Genomic DNA, 17,087 nt, shown 5'->3' with positions numbered 1-17,087 from the left:
AGCCTAACATTGAATATTCAACCTGGACTGGAAAAACAATATTCTTATAGAAAAAAAAGTGTGTTAGCTGTCTGTTGACTAAATTACAAAATTTTATGAGGGGCAGTAGTGGGGGGGGGGGCACAGTTCGCAACTATTAAAAATGGTAAATCACGTTTCACGGAAAATAGCATCTTAGATAAGAAAGTCTTGTGCACTCAAGCCTCCATTTTGAGTGTGTTTAGTCCTTCAAAGGCGATTTGGCAAAAATGACCAACTACCTGTTCCTAAATATTTAGCCGTTGCGCAAAATGTGTGCAAGAGGAATCTTCCTTGCATGGTCGGTTTTCACGGAAAAATAGCAAAATTCATTATTTTTTGCTTTCACGTGTCACAAGAAGCATGTCATTCACAGTTCATGGACAATATTATTTTATAATCACACATCACATAGAATAAAAACGTACAATCACGTTTCACCAGAAACCCCCTTACAGCCCCTCAATTACCGGGTATATAATACCTGGTCATATGTGCTATGCAGTGAACCCCACTGTCTGTGATGTGAATGTAATCTGACAGGTCAAGAGCTACCAAGGGGAGTCCTGACAGGGAAAAATTGGTTCAACAAGTCAATATAATCATCACAGTAAGTAATCACAGGAAAAATTCCTAACATCCCATTGAGGTTTTTTTACATAAAGTGGTTTTTATTCTTTTCCCATTCTGGCTTTTATCTGAAAAACATTAATGGTAAGAGTTCAACTTTTCCATTAATGGTTTGATTATGTTATTTAGCAAAACTTCCATTAAAAAAATAGTGATGCTTTTTTGTAAAATTTTCCTGTGATAAGTAAGTGACCTTTATTTAAACACGAAGTAGATAAAAGCTGACAAGCTTGTGGGGTCATGTCAATTAAAAAGTATGTAAGAGTTAAAAATATTTACAATTATTCAAACTATTTCGACTAGTAGGCACTAGCGGACTTTGAAAAAAATATAGTGACACACTTTCAAACAGATAAATGTCATGAATGTTTTCAAGCCAACAAGAGTTCTAGGTTGTTACCTTGAATGTTATATACTCCCTTGTCTGTAATGTTAAGTCTGTTTGGTAGTTTGAGGGATGACAACTTAAGACCTAATGCAGCAGAAGCAAGCCAGAAGGTATTTTTGTTAGGCTCACAAAAATCTTCTATTTCACATTATTTATATCACACTCAAACAAAATTAACAAAGTTAAATAAATAAGCAGTTGGCCTTTTTTAAAGTGCTTAATCAAAAAATGATCATGCTAAGGGGGAAGGGGGATTACATCTCCCCCACTCCCCCCTGCACATGAAAAAATTTCCTTAAGAAGAACACCATAATTTGACCATCTTTTCAGTAACCCACCTCCTCTGAAACAAAGAAATTATGTTCTAGCTATCACCACAGATCTGTCTATTAGGTCCAACATTAAGAGGGACTTCTAAAATCATGATGACGGCAGTTTAGAAATCAATAGTCTGTTGACATTTGAACTTCTTAGTTCACAAAATTTGCAATCAGCAATTACAAAACTTCGTTACTTGTCACCTTGCAGATGACATAGTCCATCATCAGAGATATTTGTTGCGAGTAGATTGAGTGACACAAGCGATGGATGATTCATCAGAGCTGTCAAACTATTATCACATATTCCTGTACAGTGCGAGATGTTCAAACTTTCCAACTGGTGTAGGTGATGAACAACATCCAGAGAAGTGATCTATTAAATTTGGAAAATTATAATATTAGGATGAAAACAATGATTGATACATAAAGTGTTAGCTACTGGTACACTGACTCCATTATGGAGACCTCAGAGTAAATTTAAAAAATTTGTTTGAGGTCACAGTTCTGACAGAGGTTGTAGCATACCTTTGTATTGCTGACGGCAAGAATCTTGAGGGCTTTGAGGCCTGCAAGACAGGAATTATCAATTTAATAATAACGCTTCTCAAGGGAAGAAAAAAAGATTAAGCCTTGAGACAATCCTGGTTTCTGTAGCGTAAGAGTGGCTAGGGGAATTTCTTCTCCCTCTGGACGGGATGCTAGTCCACTGCAAGGTTATCCCCAGCATTATCTCGCTGGTACCCATCTACACATCTTAGTGGAGAGAGGCATGATGAGGGTAAAGTATCTTGCCCAAGAACACGATGCAGTGACCCTGGCCAGCATTCTAACCCAGACTGTTCGATCCAGAGTCCAGTGCGCTAACCATTAGGCCACCGCGCCTGCCACAACACTTCTCAAGATGTGGTCTGAACTATATTTAATCAAACACTAACCAGACATAGCTGCCAGGCTGCTATCTGTGAGATTTGTTCCACTGAAACTTAAATGTACCAAGTTGGGACAACAGGCGGCATTATCCAGAAAATGGCACACTCCTCTATCAGTTATCTACAAACAAATATTTCAAAACTTTAACCCATAGGTGCAATTAAGCTTGTTACGTAGACATTATTTGCACTAGCCAAGCAGTGTTTACTGCCCTACAAAATTAATATCCAGTGTCATAGGCAGGATTTTGTATGGCTGGGTGCCAACGCTGGAGGCGTGAGCGTCTCAGGGAGTCCGGGGGTATTTTCCCCCAGGAAATTTTGACAAATCACATTGTTTAAGTCCGCAATTTCTGCACTCTGAAAGTCATTTTAACCCTCACTTCCTGATTACACTCTTTTTATTTAATAAGAATCGAGTTTATAAGAGTATCGAGGCTGAAATTTGCGAATTTTTAAGAATATTTTAAGAATAAACCCGAGGCTGAGATTTTGAAAAGAATATACTTCTAAGTTGAAACAAAATCAGGTATTTTCATTTCCATCACTTTATCTCTACGAGGAATCCTTTGTTTAAAGGCAAAACGGCCAGGCTGCAACGAAAAGCAATGGTACATGTGCACAATGTAACACGATACAGATCTGGACACCAAACACTTGTAATTGATTACCCAATACTTGCTTAAACGGAAATGTCAAACGGTATTTTCTAAGAATGTTCATAAGAATATTTTCAGCCTAAAATCGGCAGAAAAATAAGAATATCCAGCCTGGGTTGGAAAAACTGTATTCTTATAAAAAAGAGTGTAGGCGGACCTTTGTGGCCCATGGGTGGGTGCGGACCCACTTATCACACCCCCTGCCCGGGGGGGGGGGGGGGGGTGGGGGCACTCAAAAAAGTTTTATACGGGGAGGCTCCGCCCCAAGCTCTTACCCCTTACCCTTTTATATACCATTTTCACAGAAATTGTACCCCTTTCGTATACCTTTTACTGAAAAAAGGTACCACTTTCATATACCTAAAAGACATGGCATAGACTTAGAACAGGACGTTTTCTTGTCATTTTCATGCTGCGCTTTATAAATAAAAATAATACAGCCATAAAGTGCGTCTGTTCGAAATATTTTAATTCAAGGCCCTTTTAGAAACCTAAATGACGGATTTACATACCCTTTCATATACCTAAACTTGTGAAATCCCTACCCTTTTATATACCTGAAGCCTAAAAAAGGTACCCCTTTTGGGCGGAGCCTCCCCGTATAGGTCATTATACATGTATGGAGTACCCCCCCCCACGGGACCCCCTGCCTATGGCCTTGTTTGCAGGGGGGTCAAGGAATGCATGTCAGCCCAAACAGCATCTGCATGGAAGGCTTTATAGACAGAAAAACCTGTTTTGCAATATGACTGAAACACTGAAAAGAAAGCTTTGCTCCAACAGTAAGGTAAAGGAAACTTATTTCTTCACAGTTTGTTTTTTCAAGCTTCTGTCATTTGTTGGGATTTTGTATGTAGTCAAAACGTCAAATCAAAAAAGAAAACACAGGAATCAAAACTGGAAGAAGCCTTAACCGTTTAGCTACAGTTTCTGTTAGTTTCCCTCGCAGCTGTTTTAAGTGACCACAACTGGAGCTGATCATTTTTGAGATCAATAAAATCTGGTTAACGACCACCCTGTCCCACTAAAAAAAACTGAGTAATAGTAGTAGTTCAAGAACTTTTGTATTACAAACCATGTCCTAGGCCTATTTCAGAGCAAAAAGGTCAAAATCTATACCCTGAATTTCAGACAAAAACAGCTTACAAAACATATTGATTGATGCTACAGCAGGGTGTTCATTAGGCATCGGAGATCGGAGAATTCTTCTTCTACTACCTAGAATTCTCTGGCTAAATTTCAAAGGCCTGTAACTATTTTTTTATAAAGATGCAGAACCTTTAAAAATCATTCTCAGGTTACTTTACACTATTCTCCTGCTATAACAATTCTTAATGAAAACCCTGCTACAGACATCTAAGTATATAGCTTATACTACAAACTGTAAAACTGGCAGGAATTTTCATATTGCTACCCCGCCTACTTTTGCTGACAAATTCCAGAAATCCTTGTGACTCATGTGCTGCGCCTCCTTGCCGACACTGTTGTTTACGGTTGTTTGTTTGTACTGTGCTTGAAAAGTAATCTCAGTTTAATTTTGTTTTTTTGCAGAACATAAAATTAGGGCCAAATCTCAACACAACTGTTTATTCGACACTTTATTTAACAATGATCATGATGTAATCAGTGAGCTGTTTGTTATATTCAATTAGAAATCCCACTAATATCTAACACCTTTCAAGATCACGCCGCTACCCTATTTAACAAACTCCCAACGAACCTTAAAAACACTGTGGACCATAATGCATTTTGCAGGGAAGCAAAGCGCTTCCTTTTGAAGAAAACTAAATTAACAGATTGATCTCCTGTAGCTTTTTATTTTTATTTTTCTCTTAGATGTATATAGTATAGTAATTTTTTAAACGCATAAATGTATATAGTATAATATAGCATAGTAGTACACAGTAATTTAATGATCATTATAGAATTTTAATTGTAAATATCATTTTATTTGTTAGGTTAGGGTTAAGTTAATTGGTAAATGTAGAGCTACTCTGTAGAAATGTTACCAATAAACCGTTATTATTATTATTATTATTATTATTATTATTATTATTATTATTATTATTATTATTATTATTATATGCAACAAGGCGACGGTTGGAATTTACAGACGAAAGTAGGCGGGACAGTAGAGGAAAGTGGATGTGGCAGCAACATAAAAATTCAGGCCTATTCCACAGTTCATTGATTTTTGAACTATGAGGGAGTTCTTCCCCCTAAGGCTATGTTTACACTGGACCGTTCTGGAACTGGTATGGAACGGATCCAAAACTGGACATGCTATTTTGCAGGTCCAGTTATGGATCTGTTCTGGACCGGTTCCAGTACGGACTGGTGTAATCACCTGGATCAGTTCCAAACGTTTCCATGCAAACAGAGGCAGGTCCGGTTTGGAACGGTTCTGGTCCGGTCCCGTGTAAACATAGCCTAAGGTACAAAGTACTAGTCAGATAAAGCTGTCTTACCTTTGTCATGTCCATTTGTAATGTCACTAGTGATGGAAGCTCTGCATAAGAAACAAAAAAAATATATCATGCTACAAGCTTTGTCTTACTTACAGTGTATCAGGGCTTTCATGTATTGAAAGAAGGCTGCATTTTTGGTTGCTAAGCTCAACTAAATTCAGAATTGCAACATAGAATTATAGGATATTTTGCTAGTGTTGCGCTACTGTCACTCAAGTGTTTTAATTTTCACTTACCTTTAATGTGGAAGAAGCACTTGTCTGTAAGCTGGGCACACTGGCTTATGTTAAGTGATTTCAGTCTCTTGAGAACTAAACGTAAAGAGAAATAATCATGACAACTGGTAAATAATCAGCACTGTGAAAATTGAGGAAGCAAGCTTGCAATACCGGTAACACAATCCACACCATGAGTCTACCAATTTAAGCCGCCAGCAAAAGAAGCCAGAAAAAAAATTTGGGGCTTCAACAGGATATGAACAGCTTTACTGATGCGATGCTCTGCTGGCTGAGCTATAAAGCCACAAAATAATTGTGAGCCAAATCATTTTTTGTGGGTTTTATCTTCCCTTGAAGAATAAATGTATTTATCATTCGATGCAATTTTTTCTTCCTTTCATTGGCCGAGAGCCCACCACAGGATCTGCAAATAACTGCCTACAAATAATGGTCTGCTCGTGCGCATTAGCGTCTGACAGTGATTTTGCTACAAATAATATTCTGCTCATGCGTAGCAGGAGGGCATTTTGCGTGCGCATGCGTGCAACCGCTGTACAAAGACCGCGTAATCTTGGGAATAAAAATGGCGCGGAAGATTCAAACTTTGTTTTTTGTACAGTTTATCGTCACATAATTTAATATAGACGTAAATTTCGCTAAGAAAAAGTGTTTTGTGTGTGGCAAGGCTCTTATAAAGCAGATTTTCTGGCCTGCTTCGGGATCGTTGTTGCAAATAATGGGAAAATATGTGGGACAGGTAGGAAAGCCTTCACCGACAAAAATCAAACAGGCCGTAAAAAGAGGAAAACATTTATCCGTGCGCTGGAGTGTGATATATTAGGATCAAAACTTCACATCAAATCAATTGCTGTAATACAGGCAGAGTGCGAGCAATATTATAGCTTGTCGAGAGATTTTTTGCCTAAAGGGACGGCCACCAAAAAAAAGGGTTTTCCCTGAGGGGAACGACATGTTTGGGTGTTCTGCACATGATAATGCAGCTCACTGATGACTCCAAAGCAAAGCCAACTTGCCCTTTGACTGGCAAACAGGGTTTCCTGGAACAAGAACTGCAGTTCTTTAAAACACTTTTATGCGACACAGAAGTAAAACAGCTGTTTTAACAGAATGAACATCAAACTTAAAGAAATAAACGTTGAATGAAAAATTGAAAATAACATTGTTTATAGTTAAAAATTATTTCTTAAGACATTTTATGCAGCAGTTATTAGAACGTTTCTGAAAAATATATATATCGCTTGTTCGTTTCATGCTATTTTTTGACTGGTGATCAAGGCTACATTTTGATAAAGGAGCCAAAAATGTACTAATTAACATAGTAAAATGTAAACAAATAGTCTACCAGCAAAGAATTACCATAACACTTTAAAATTAAGACCGATCGCAGTAATTCTTTTCTTGTTCAACAGAATAATTGTGGTATCATCGAAATGTGAAGTTATTTTGACCAATGCTCACGTTTAAAGAAATAATCACAAACGATAGTTTCTCTGTTAGGATAAACCAGCGAGAACGTACGTTAAAGAAAGCTAAAAATTTCCACAATTGACCATTTTTTAACGCTACCTTCGCAGCATTAGACGATAGTTTAAGTACTTCAGGCTCCATATATCATCGGTAGACGCTGGAGATCAAGGCTAGATTTTGAGATTTTTGCATTGTGAGAACGACTAAATTGTAGTTTTATGACAAATCTGAACAAAATCATGACCACTCGCTCAAACCCGGAATACTTGATTATAACATCGTATAGTTAAAACTGCTGTTTTATACTTTAGTACTAAGAAGCCGTAGCGCTTTGTCCGTTTAGATCATCCGGCTATTAAAAACATGGGCAAGGTATTTAGGTTCTCGACATTCGGTCGCCATTTTGTCCACGTGCAATGGGTTAATACACATAGCCAAAGTCGATCAGATAAACAGCACGCCGACACCAAACTTTGCTTGTTGTTGTCAAAAGATAAAGCAAGGACTCTTAGTATTGTATACAGCAAGTAAAACTTAAAACACGTTTCATTTTGAGCTAGAAATTAAGCCATAAATTGTGGAAAATATGTAAACAATCGATAGCAGAACTTCTCTGTCGTGCGCACTAGTCCATATCGACGCATGCGCACGCAAAATGCCCTCCTGCTCTCATGCGTAGTTGTGTCCACTTCCGAGAAAAATCTCGATGATTTGGTAAGTGCAGGATGCAATATGGAACAATTGAAAGTATGATGTTTTATATATGTTCGTGTTTATTTGCTTTACCGGTATTTTACTTTCGGAAAAACTGTTCACAGGCTACTTGTATTCTTTCCCAGGTGTTCCTTACGCTAATCTTTGCAAACGTAACACGACACTTTTGTTCGTTTGTAACAAAATACTTTTGTCTTCCTTGAAAATGCGATAACATGAAACTTTTGTTTTTTGTTTGTTTTACGGCGGCATTGATGACATTTGTTTAATTTAATTAAGTTACGGTTTAGACTGCACGAAAGACGATTCTCAAAAACTAAAGAAACAAATCTAATCAAAAAACATATTTTTCGACAGGTTTTTTAAAACGCAGTACAGCTAGGATATTTGTTTCCTGGTTATCAGGTGTTCATGCCGAAAATCCCGGTGCAAGTTTTTGCATACCTAATTACGAAAGCGCGGTGAAAGTCTCAAAATCTAAATTTAATTAATTTGCGGTTTTTACTTGGCGCCAAGAAGTCTGCAGGAAGCCTACCGCAGACACGCAATACAAGCGATGTTCATGATAGTTCCAGAAAACAACGTAGACTAATCTGCGCATGCGTTTGGTGTAAATTACGTTGAGTAGTACCACAAGGAGAGCAAAGGGTTTTCTGAAAAAAATATATACGTTTGAGATCTTCATATGAAAGTAACGTAGATGTGCTCCAGGTTTTACCTAGGGGTACGGTCAGGTGCTCCCCACCCCCACCCCCTTCACAAGGAATAATTAATTAATTGATATTAATTAATTAATTGACTATTAAAGTTTACACCATAGCGCTTTAGGGGTTTAGGGCATTAGGGGTTTAGGGGTTTAGCGGACGACAGCCCCAACAAACCATCACAATAGTGCATTCTGCACTAAAAATGGCAGCTAGTTTTCCAGAGATGAAGAAGAGCGGTTGGATTTTTCTGCTAGCCCCGAAAAACAAAGCGACGGTACAAAGAAGGCAATGGAATCTTCTCTTATTGTATTTTGGCAATATCTGAAAGAAAGAGAATTGGATGAAGACCAGCTTGTATTATCGAAGGCAAAGTTATTCTTTCGTAGAAATAGTGCGAATTCCAGGCAGTTCCCGAAGGTACTTTGTGGGAAACAAATTCAGTGATCGAATGATAAAACAATTATTAAACTCGGTTCTCGCAAAATATCGTGATTTGTCAGTGTCTCCCAGATCAATTATTTGCCTCAGAAGGCTTCGGCAAATAATTGATCGGCTCGCCACTGACAAATCGCGATATTTTGGTCAACCTCGTCTAATAACTGTTAATTATTTTGCATGGCGGAGAGAAATGAGCAATCTTGTCAGTGAGGAAATTCTTTTGTAACTATATCTGTTAGGAATGACCTGACCACAAAGATTGAGGTACATACAGTGTATATTTATAGGTATACCGGTAGTACATAGCCAAAAGATATACAAAAGATACTTAAGTTAATGAATAGATACCATTTAGGGATACTGAGTTATTTACCTGCTACGGCTTCCAGTGCTTTGTCTGTTATGAGAGGACAAGCTCTCAAGCTAAGGTGGGTAAGATGTCTGTGCAGTCTACAATAAATTTAAAAAATATAAAATGTTTTTTACATAATTTAAGAGACTTAAAGGAAGTGGAAAATGCTTCCCTTGCAAACTGGAACCCAGGTCTGTTCAAGCAAGGGCATGTGACATCTTTCACAGGCACTTTAGTTCATTTTGTTGTCTTTGTTGTAATCACATACTAACAGTCAAGTGGAACAAGCATTACAACCAATAGCAGAGTGATATGTTTGTTATTGAATGAAGATGAATTGTTCAACACGACACAAGCCTGTGACAAAGAAAAAATCTGAGCCCACAGCCTCCCAGATACCGGTTGGGCGCTCTAACCAACTGAGAGCTACGAGAGACTCGTGGTGAGCCGGGCCATTTACTGAGGTTGATATGTGACACGCGTCCTGCATTCTGCTAGCTAGGATCAGCAATATCAAAATCATCAAGTGTGTATAGTAAAAAATAAAGATGGTAAATTTTTAGCTTGGTGATCATCATCTGTAAAATCAATAAATATTTAAGTTTTGCATCTCACCTGAGTGCTATCAGGAGTTCATTTGTTACCAGAGAGTAACAATCTAGCTTCACATGCCGCAGACCACTGTTCAGAAGATACCAAGTAAAACACAATGTATAAGTTACTTAACCTGTAGTTAAAAGTGATTCTGGTGAAAAAAAAGGATGCATTTAGCGTTTCAAGGGCCGCTTCGAGTGATTTGGAGCTATTTAAGCTTATAATAGACCTTAAAAGGTCAAAAACATCAAAAATTAATTAATGTGTGTCCAGGATAATTGGGTTAATATCCCAATGATAGTAAATAGATCCCACCCAGCTCAGCTACCCTGTCAACTTGAGATCCCTAGAGACTTGGCTTACCAGTGGATAAAAGCCTGCATTGCTTTTGGAGTAAGAGCTTTATTTTTCATCAGATGAGTCAAGATCTTGTCACACAGATCGTGTGGTAACATACCAAGGGTAGTAAGGGGGTTCTGGTGTCCAGGGAGACGATGGCTGACGTGGTTTATACACAAGTCCTCCAGACGTTGAACATCCCGATGAAGTAAGGGCGGCTCTTCTTGAGTTACTTGACTGGGACCTGGAGAAGTGTCAAAGAGTGATCCAAATGGTATCTTGTTGATAGTTTGTTAAACATGTTATTCGATAATTATTATCGGTCGACACAGCAGTGTAAAGATTTTATCATTCATGAACATGGACAGTGCAAATCACACGTGTACAATTTAAATTTAAATTTTTGTATATATATTCACAGTTTTTAGATTTGTAATTGTAAATTTTATGCTAGTAATTTTTTATGCTTTTAAATTGTATGCTTTGTAAATTTTATGCTTTTATACTGGTCACCGATTGATACCAGTCAATCTCCTTGATTGACTGACCGGTCTACCAGGATAAATAAAGTTATTATTAATTGAATTCAAAGGGGACAGACCATGAATTCAAAGTAATAATTATTGCGCTCCTGAAGATATCAAATTGCCATAACCGTTCATCAGTAGGATGCCTAAAATATGTGCAATTCCACAATTGGATTCGGCTCCATAAAATCCTACACAAATTGCAGAACATTCATTTTTAGGAAAAGCCACCCACAATGTGAGAACAGCTACAGACAAGACAAAATAATAACACATGCAATATGCTATTGGCTTATACATGTAAGCACAGTATTGAATGAATGACCAACATTGTTACATAGGTTTCGCCAGTGGTATTTTCAATATAATTATTGTTCTCAGTCACTCTCGGAACTACATAAATTAACCTGCCAAGTAGGTAAATTTGAATGAGGGAAAGCCACTTTCCTGAGGGAAACCTTGCATTTCCCTTGGTAAAATAGCCTTGTGTAACCAAGGCCGGTGTGATCTCATTTTAACCCTTAAAATCTCAAGAGAACTTTATAAAAAGAAATAGTTAAAATTTTATAAATCATCATCAAAGCAAAATTAATTGCTTTTATTGATCTTCTAACAAATTCTCCCACTTAATACTATAAAAAAATGTATAAAATTCAGGGGGAGAATTTGTGTACTTAAAGGGTTTAATACCTGCTTCCGGTTGAGGCTGTTGATGCTGTCGCATTTCCAATCTCCTAACAGCAGACTCCCCTGGGGTTTGTGCTCTCAGAACTGGTTCAATAGCGTGTGGATTATGCTGTACGGCACCAAGTCTCATTCCCTCACCCCACATGTGACCATGACCCCGGCTGACAAAGTTCTGCATTCCAATTCCACCCATGCCAAGGACATTTGGATTCAGTCCTTCTAATGGTGCTCTAAGGTGGTCCTCTAACTCGGGTGGTGGACTTCTATCAAATATTGGGGGGTTGACATCTTGATGCTCCTCATTGGCATCATCAATGTCACTATCGTCGTCATCATGTCTGTGGGAGGGGCGATTGTACTCTCTGTCAGGACCAGTGTTTGACGGCATCCCAACAATATTCTCAGGTCTGTCTGCCGTTCTTGATGTCATTGCACAAGCATTTTCAGGGTTGACTTCAGCAAAGCCCTGACCTATGAAAAGGACAACAGACATGTTGCTTTCACCAATTGTTTACGTGTACACAAAGGAATGAGTGGAAAACAGCCTGACACTTATTATAATAAGCAAATTATACCCTTTTTTGTACCACACCTGTCTTATTTGTTATTCATTATTTTTATTGGGGGTTCAATACTTAACACCCTGTAAAAATATACTTTTTACACAGTGAATTAGCCTGCAGTTCAGGCGTTTTTCGTGGGCGCGCGTAATACTAGTTCGCGATCGAGTAGATTGGCCGGCATGCTGGATGAGGGCAGAGAGAGGTTTGGAAGCTAGGAAAAGCGAGGGGGGGTGAGGCGGGAAGGAAGACTCACTGTCTTTTCAGCCTCACTCCTACTACCCTAGGACCGTTTCTTCTATCCCCAATCCTCTCCCAAGTAAGAATCCAGGATGGCACCCGATCAAAATGCGTTCGAATATGCTCGCTAAATACACCTGCTTTGCAGGCTAACAGTGAATAATAATACAGTCGAAGCTCTCGTAAGCGGACACCCTCAGGACGCATAAAATGTGTCCGTAACTGGAGCTGGCCGCTTACGAGAATGGTTCTCGTAAGCGGCCACTAGAGTTGTAGGGGATAGATGGCCGCTTACGGGAGCTTGCCCAGCTAACATAATGCTAATATGCATATAAGTGGTGTTTCGAAATGTCACCGGACGTGGTTGACGACAAAACAAATACTGAAATATGGTACTGTAATTACTGTAAAATCATTGCGACGAACGGTGATGTGAAGTTTATTGATAAAAACAAGATACAGAGTTTGTTAATAGGGTTTTCTTTGGGGTGTCCGCTTACGGGAGCTTAAAAACAAAGAAAAAGTCTAAGTCGTAATCTCTGAAAGTGTCTGTGGCCGCTTACGGGAATGTCCGCTTACGAGAATGTAAAAATACAGAGTTTGTATGGGAGCTAAAACGGTGTTTCAAACAAGGCGGCCGTAAGTAGAGCTCTCCGCTTACGAGAGTGTCCGTTATGAGAGCTTCGACTGTATCACTATTAAAATACGGACTGGTTTGTAACCCCTTGTTTCAATGTGAAAGGATGCAATATACATGTACTGGCTTGTCCTGCCTGAGCAAACCAATCATCATGTTTCAGTTGTGGAGCTTAATTATTTGGGAGCAGCACAGATTAAAAAATCGTAACATTAGCAAAATTTATAACAAGTGAGAGATCTCAAGCAAAGAAATAAATAGCCACTTTGAACTGAAAAAAATTGTAATCAATATAAGATTGATGAGTTGTACAGTAGTGGTTTTTTGGTTTGACTCCTTGAACAATTCAGTTAGATGCAATGTTGTGAACGAATGCAGCACTTCCATTTGAGAGTGGCGCTGTTTAATATTTTTGCTCTCATATGCGTCACTTAAGGCAGTGTTCTCCTTAGTTTTCAGCACAGCAGGTAAGAAAACGTTTTAAACCGGTAAAGAAATTCCGGTAAATCCCAGCCGTGTTCTAGTTTACCTACATGGAACAGAATGTTGTCCATGACAACTTTATTATGGCCTTGCAGTCCTCTTTCGCCTGCTATACAGCTTAAGAAAAATTGCATAAAATCTACTGTTGTTGTAAGGAGATACATTTACTGTCGCTTACATAACGTACTACTTGAAAAATCGGCGGTACTCTTTCCTCTTTGCTACGAATTGCTGCAGCTCTATTTTTCTTTGCTTCGAATACTCAGCATTCACGACGGCGTTGTTACAAAGTTGTATTCTGAGTGCTTCTTTTAACCTGTCGTCTGGGGTTTGTTTTAAATACTTACGAACTTATGAGAAGAATTTGACATTGAAAGCTGCCTTTGTCTTCACCACGCGTCAGCTACGGTCAACTAAGCAATCAACTATGATCTGCATTTTGCATGTTTTTGAAAACTGAACTATTATATGTAAGTAATATTTCTCACTTCTGAAAATATTTTTACCTCTTTGCCTTTGTGATTGTTTTTATTTTCAATGGACAAAGTGAAAGGACAGCAAGGATTGCTCCCGCTTCATTGTGGAATTGATTGTGGAAACTGTGCAGCAACAGATGTGCACTTGCCGCCAAGTGAGAAAGACCAGCAAAACTTGCTCTTTCTTCGATACCAGCCCTCAGAGATTCGGAAAGCGAAGGGAAATAAAGAATATTGAATACTAGCACAAATTCGTAAATGAATATTGCATTTGTCGCTGTTTATTTTCAGTCTGATGTTTCATATTTTCGATCATGACTACGAAGGTGAAACGCGTGGTGTTACTTTGTTATTCACCTGTTGAATTTACAAGATATTTTAGCGATTCTAGGCGGTAAAGAGTCCTGTTACAAGCGGTAAATTTTACCGGTTACCGCCTGATAAGGAGAACACTGTTAAGGTGGCTGAATACAGTTTTTACGTGGCTCAAAGGCGGGCGCTACGGTTTTCTGCTTGACGTCATTATTGCTCGTGCGGGCTAAAATGGCGCTAGCAACTCTTAACAGAAACGAAAAAGAGTTCCATCAGTTTTACCGCGCTTTATCAAATTTGTATACTAAAGAAAACTTCAAAATACTTTCAGATAGGTCTTGAAACTTAGGACAGAAAACAATACTAACAACAAAAAAAGGTGAATAAATAACCGACAGAGAAGTTCTAATTCTGTCTTTCATTATCGCTCGCGACGCATGGCGTCATATTAGTGCGCGCTCGCACGCGCAATTTGATTCACTTTGGAGGTCGTAAAAGCGAGATTTTGATCCAGATTTTCTTGAAAACCTACCGTACAACCTATTATGAAACTTTCACAATTAATTTTATGGGGTGAACTACGTCCACAGCCAAAATTTTAAAAAAATCTATAAGACAGATTTTGAACTATTTTAAAAATCGGCAAAATATCACATTTTCCTATTTTGCGAAAAATCTGTCTTATAGATTTTTATATTATTTTGCCACAGGGGGCCCAGACAAACTGTTTGTGTATTAACTGTGCACATTTACATTTTTATAGAGAATGTATGGAATTTACGGAATGGTTTGTAGAATTGCGTGTAATGGTGCAAAACATTAACAAAATTGTGCTGAATAAATGTTAAGTTTACTACCTTTTGTGTAGTGTCGTTCTTTTGGCTTGAAATGGCGAATTTGAGTCGATTGAAGGATATTTTGCTTTCGCTGTTTACTATACATCTAAATATATGGAAAGGGTGGAAACTCCAACAGCTCCAAAGTAGAACACTTCCAGCGCCGAGCCGATTTTCGACCTGATAGTCCTATCGCACAGCTTTCAAACTACGCACCAGATAAAAGGAAGGCTTGACGAATCTTCTTGTATCATTTGATCGAAAATTTATCCAAACGGTCCGGAACAAGCCCTCAAACGAAAACGGGTATCCAAAATTTTTAAGCCGTCCGAATGCGTAGCACTAATTTGTGGTGCCGAAGGGAAAACGCTATTCCCTGGCCTCTTTGTGATTGGATACAATTGAACAATAGTCGTTCAAGATTTTGTTTCGTGGATAGGGAGGCAAAGGCAAAACCAATACTCAATAGTATAGGGAGTGATGTCAATGGTGCGACGCAACCTTAGGACCCTCGCGCAAATGGCAATTACGACGGCGATGCCGAAAGCGACGCATTATCATTTAAATATGCGCCGTTGCAACTTGTATGCGTCGAAGTAATAGGAGTGCGCCGTTGGCGTCTGTTTATTTACTTCCAAATACACACTTCCCGAAACACCGGTCGCACAAACAATGGAAACCTTTTTCCCTTGCTTTAGCAGTCGACTGTTGATAGCCTTCACCACAAAAGATTTCACTCCCTCTCCAGTTACAAGAATTGATTGTGCCCAGCTTCGGCTATGTGTAGGATTTGAGATTGTTCAAAAGTCAAGATTTCTAGAAAATGAAGACTATTTTAGTGATTGCAGCCATAATTGTTTAAAAAAATCAAAAACAGAAAGAAAAATAAAGGAACTCAAACACGAGTACCTTGCCATATTCGTATGTCCCGAAAACAGCCCACTTTTCGCAAAGTCGCGATCGCCTACATTTTCGCCGGCTACGAAAGTCGTGATGGAGTTCGCGGGGTTTTCCCAATCAGTCGGACCTTAACATAAGAATAGCAAATCACAACAACGGTTTTGCACGAGAGTTTCACATGTGGGTGTAATGTTTTGCAATCTCTGTAAAACAACTAGGTGAGATGACTAAAGTCTGATATTTTTTTCTAGGGCTGTAAAATATTTTTTTCGTTGAAAAGTGAACACTGTCTTTTATTTGAAGCTAGCTAGCATTAAAAATGAAACTCATACCGACTAGATGTAGGTACTTACTCGTTTCTTAAGTCAGTATGAATATTTTATTATTACGCCGCATACAAGTTACAATGACGCATATTTTAATGATACTGCATCGCTGTCGGCATCGCCGTTGTAATTGCCATTTGCGCGAGGGTCCTAAGGTTGTGTCGCACTATTGACATCACTCCCTATACTGCTGAGTATTTGTTTTGCTTTTGCCTCCCTATCCACGAAACAAAATCTTGAACGACCATTGTTCAGTTGTATCCAATCACAAAGAGGCTGGGGAATAGCGTTTCCCTTCGGCACCACAAATTGGTGCTACGCATTCGGACGGCTTAAAAATTTTGGATACCCGTTTTCGTTTGAGGGCTTGTTCCGGACCGTTTGGATAAATTTTCGATCAAATGATACAAGAAGATTCGTCAAGCCTTCCTCTTTTCTGGTGCGTATTTTGAAAGTTGTGCGATGGGATTATCAGGTCGAAAATCGGCTCGGCGCTGGAAGTGTTCTACTTTGGAGCTGTTGGAGTTTCCACCCTTTCCATATAATTAGATGTATAGTAAACAGTGAAAGTAAAATACCCTTCAATCGACTCAAATTCGCCATTTCGAGCCAAAAGAACGACACTACACAAAAGGTAGGAAACTTAACATTTATTCAGCATGTTTTGCACCATTATACGCAATTCTACAAACCATTCCGTAAATTCCATACATTCTCTATAAAAATGTAAATGTGCACAGGCCATACACAAACAGTTTGTCTGGGCCCCCTGTGATTTTGCATGAATGATAAATGAAAGCCAAATTTCTTATTTCTGAAATTTTGAGGTAGGGACGTACGG

General features: G+C 38.6%; 1 protein-coding gene across 1 annotated transcript in view; it reads right to left on the bottom strand.

Moving 5' to 3' along the window:
• LOC144660692 (uncharacterized) overlaps positions 1-17,087 on the bottom strand; it is a 31,172-nt gene that overhangs the window by 6,321 nt on the left and 7,764 nt on the right. The window contains exons 8-18 of the mRNA XM_078521396.1: positions 11,480-11,947; positions 10,287-10,506; positions 9,945-10,010; positions 9,351-9,427; positions 5,649-5,723; positions 5,413-5,453; positions 2,292-2,406; positions 1,882-1,922; positions 1,558-1,729; positions 1,049-1,120; positions 503-584 (exon numbers count right to left, since the gene is read on the bottom strand). Of these exons, the coding sequence (XP_078377522.1) occupies positions 503-584; positions 1,049-1,120; positions 1,558-1,729; positions 1,882-1,922; positions 2,292-2,406; positions 5,413-5,453; positions 5,649-5,723; positions 9,351-9,427; positions 9,945-10,010; positions 10,287-10,506; positions 11,480-11,947 (1,429 nt within the window). The remainder of the gene's footprint in view (positions 1-502; positions 585-1,048; positions 1,121-1,557; positions 1,730-1,881; positions 1,923-2,291; positions 2,407-5,412; positions 5,454-5,648; positions 5,724-9,350; positions 9,428-9,944; positions 10,011-10,286; positions 10,507-11,479; positions 11,948-17,087) is intronic.

The sequence above is a fragment of the Oculina patagonica genome, chromosome 7 (assembly GCF_052425735.1).
Source record: "Oculina patagonica isolate OP01 chromosome 7, crgOcupat, whole genome shotgun sequence".
Lineage (NCBI taxonomy): Eukaryota > Metazoa > Cnidaria > Anthozoa > Scleractinia > Oculinidae > Oculina > Oculina patagonica.
The sequence above is the reverse complement of the archived record's forward strand: the minus strand, read 5'-3'. Positions and strand labels throughout refer to the sequence as shown.